At 61.7% G+C, this 3,536-nt stretch overlaps 1 protein-coding gene across 1 annotated transcript in view; it reads left to right on the top strand.

Annotated features, from left to right (window-relative positions):
- Positions 1-2,592, top strand: part of LOC104502018 (putative cation exchanger C521.04c) — a gene marked incomplete at its 5' end in the record, with an annotated part of 5,251 nt that extends 2,659 nt beyond the window's left edge. The window contains 9 exon segments of the mRNA XM_010145922.1: positions 91-190; positions 273-391; positions 532-569; positions 793-905; positions 1,000-1,148; positions 1,355-1,449; positions 1,705-1,783; positions 2,071-2,179; positions 2,519-2,592. Coding sequence (XP_010144224.1) covers positions 91-190; positions 273-391; positions 532-569; positions 793-905; positions 1,000-1,148; positions 1,355-1,449; positions 1,705-1,783; positions 2,071-2,179; positions 2,519-2,592 — 876 coding nt within the window.
- Positions 2,593-3,536: the final 944 nt, after the last annotated feature.

The raw sequence follows: 3,536 nt of genomic DNA, 5'->3' as shown, positions 1-3,536 counted from the left end.
ACGAGGGCAGCCACTCTCTGCGGAGAGGTGGGAGGACGCTGCGAGCAAAGCACCGACGGGGGTTTTGGGGGGTTGCTCTCTGTCCCCAAGGGTCTGTGCATGGTCATCGGGGGCATCCGGCACCAGGAGCAGCGGTTCAACAGCCGCTCGGCGGGGGTCACCTCGGCCCTGCTCTTCCTCTCCGTGGGAGGTGAGTTGGGGACAGGGGTGTCCCCAGCTTTGGGGGGTCCCACCAGTGTGGGTGTCCACCCCACGTCCCTCTGTCCCCGCAGGTGTCTTTGCCCCGACACTCTTCTCCAAGGTGTACGGGAAGCTGGTGTGTGGCGAGTGCCACAACGTCACCCAGAACCCGCTGGGCCACTACCTCTGCCACAACTGTCACTTTGACCTGGTGAGCGGGGACACGGGTCCCCCGACCGCTGGGGTTTGGGGTCAGGGACACTCCGAGCCCACCTGGCTCCTGCTGGGTGGTGGCGGTGGGGCTGTCCCTTGTCCCCCGCGTCCCTGCTGACCCGCGTCCTCTCTCTGCAGATGGATAACAATGGCACACTCTACTACAGTCACGTCCAGTGAGTGTCTGCTGGGGCGGGGACAGGGCTGTCCCCACAGTGGGGTGGCACCTCCTGGGCTGGCTTGTGGCCCCGCATCCCTCCCAGGTCCCTTCTTTGTCACCCTGAAGGGCTCCAATCCTGCACCCTCATCTCCTCCATCCCCAGATGGTGGAGGGGGATGCCCCTGGGTCTCCATGCCAGACCCTGGTGGCACTGAGGGCATGTCACTGGTGTCCCACAGGCCACTGGTGTACACTGTGTCCCTTCTCCTCCCTGCCGCCTACCTCATCGGCCTCTTCTTCACCCTGAAAACTCACTCGCACATCTACGACATCCACATCAGCGACTGCCACAGTAAGTGTCCCTGAGCCACGGGACATCCTGCCTGCGGGGGCCGGCTCGTCTCGCCACCTCAGGGTGTCCCACCACGTCTCTGCTCTTCCCCCAGTGCCTGGCCACCACCACAGCGCCGTGGTCCACTGGTCTCGCTGGCGGGCCCTGGCCATCCTCCTGCTCTCCACCCTCTGCATGTCGGCCTGTGCTGACCTGGCCACGGAGCACATCAGCCCCATCCTCACCAACTCCACCATCTCACAGGTGAGCGACGGTGGCAGCTCAGGACCTCAGGTGGCTCTGAGGACCCAGCGGGTCCGGGGGAATCTGCTCTAGCTGCTGGGTTTGGCCCCAAAAGCTGGGGGAAAGATGCTGGGTTGCTCCACGCACCAAGGACCTTGGTTGCCGGCGGTTTGGGTGGGGTCAAGATCAGGCCATGCGCGTGTGCTGATGTCACCTCCTCCCCGCAGTACTTCATCGGTGTCACCGTGCTGGCGATGGTGCCTGAGTTGCCGGAGATCGTCAATGGCATCCAGTTTGCCCTGGAGAACAACCTGAGCTTGAGGTGAGGTGGCTCAGAGGACGGGTTCTGGGGTGTCCTTCTCCAGCGGTCCCTGTGCCCCATGGCGGTGACGGGCTGCCCAGGCTAACAGTGTTAGTGGGTCGCATCTGCGGTGATTCATCTTCAGGAAGATTTAAAGCCACCCAGAGAATGAGGCCCGGGTTGGGGTCCACGATTTGCTCCTCCGAAATGGGTTTGTTCTTGACGCAAGGGCTGCCGGAGGCTCTTGGTGGCTCTCAACCTCTCTGTCCTCCCCAGCATCGAGATTGGGAACTGCATCGCCGTCCAGGTCTGCATGCTCCAGATCCCCATCCTGGTGCTCTTCACCATCTTCTACGTGAGTAGCCCCCGCACACCCCTTGGGCGACCTCCTGCAGTGGCGTTGGGGACACGCGGCTCTCCATGAGATGTGGCAAGGGCACAGCTGCTGTCCCCAGCGTACGCTCAGTGTCTGCACGGTGCAGGGGAAGCAGGGTTAGATGCCTCTTACCTTGGCTGACGCTGTCCCCAGCCCTAGGGACACACAGTCGAGGGAGTTCAAGGGGTGATGTGCAAGTCTGCAGTCACTGGTGGTGCCAGGCTGTCCTGGTGGGCCATAAATCCAAAATCCTCTCTGTCTCCCAGCCAACCAACTTCACGCTTGTCTTCAGCGACCTCCACGTCTACGCCAGCATGTTCAGCGTGGTGCTCATGAACTACATCTTCATGGATGGCAAATGCGACTACTTCCAAGGTGACCACTTGCCCGTGAGGCTGCCGTGGGACGTGGCGTACCCACCCTCCCCGTGCTGATGGGGTGGGGGGCTCCTGGAGTCATGTGCTTGCTGCAGCTCATGGCATGTGGTGGGTCTCGGTTGACCATCTTGGAGGTGTTGGAGCTGCCAACTTGCAGCAGCTCCAAGAAGCATCACTCACTCTTCACCCTTAAGAGGGAGCTTTAAGCCCTTTTAGATTGAGAATTTGCAGAGGACCACGGAAGTCCTCTACAGGGGTTAATCCAGACCACACCACAAGGTCTTACAAGCGCCTTGCTCCAGGGAGTGACCCCTCCAACCCCCTCTGTCTGCCCTAGGCACGGTGCTGGTGATGGTCTACTTCATCCTCCTGGCTGTGTATTTCTTCGCCCCGTCGCCCAGTGGTTGCTGAGGTTTGGACTCTGCTTTCTCCAACCCTTTCGTCGGGTTTGACGCCCGTTGAGGTGTTATCCGGTGTCTCAGGGACTCGGCCGGGCTGGCTCCGGTCTGGAGGCATCATCTGATGAAGCTCCGGCTGCTGCCTGGCTCCCGCAGGGAGGTGCCAGTGGGGCTTTGGTGACGGGAAGGGTGGTGACACAGAAGCACTCCTGACCCAGGAAGGAGCCTCAACACCAGAGCACTTCACAGAGGGATTTCCAGCCCCGGCTTGTGTGGTTGGAAGGAAACTTGTCCTTCGTGGAAGGTCCTGAAGGGGGTATCTGCGTGGTCTCAGGGACAGACCCCTCCCTTGGGATGTGCTGCACTGGGAGAAGGTGCCTGAGAAGAGCCTCTCGCCCTTCTAGGCAGTGGGTGACCCCGGGCCTGGGAGGGACTCGGGCCTGGGGGTGGCACAGGGCTTCCTGACGGTACTGGAAACGCACCTAAAGCATTTCTCAGCTGTTTGGTCATTAAAGCAGTTTTGTACGAATCAGAAACAAGCTCGTTTCTCCCTAAACGAGCCTTCGCTTGCCTGCCCAGGCCCCTCCGTGCCCACCACCCAGGTTAGTGACGGGCTCGGGGTGATGGCTGGCTCTCGGTGTGGTGGGTGTTGAGCACCAGCAGCCCTGGGAGCAGGGCAGGACAGCACTCGTCCTCTGTCACAGCAGCAAAGCAGGTGCCAGGGGACATCCACCACCAGGCCGTGGGGACAGCGCCGGCGGTGGGGTCGCTGTGGGCTCCAGCTTTCTCCATAACCCTCCCTAGGCTCCAGCTTTTGTTTCCAGCCTAGTCTTGTGTGACTCTCCTGGGCCATCCCTGCTCCCGGGCCTTTCACAGGCTCCTAAGAAGGGCTGGGGATGCTCCTGGTGCTGTTGGCAGGGGAAGGGCCGGGGCCCAGCTCCGCACGCCATGGGGCGA

The sequence above is a fragment of the Buceros rhinoceros genome, unplaced genomic scaffold (assembly GCF_000710305.1).
Source record: "Buceros rhinoceros silvestris isolate BGI_N320 unplaced genomic scaffold, ASM71030v1 scaffold32931, whole genome shotgun sequence".
NCBI classification, from domain to species: domain Eukaryota; kingdom Metazoa; phylum Chordata; class Aves; order Bucerotiformes; family Bucerotidae; genus Buceros; species Buceros rhinoceros.
This window is presented reverse-complemented; position numbering and strand designations above follow the sequence as displayed.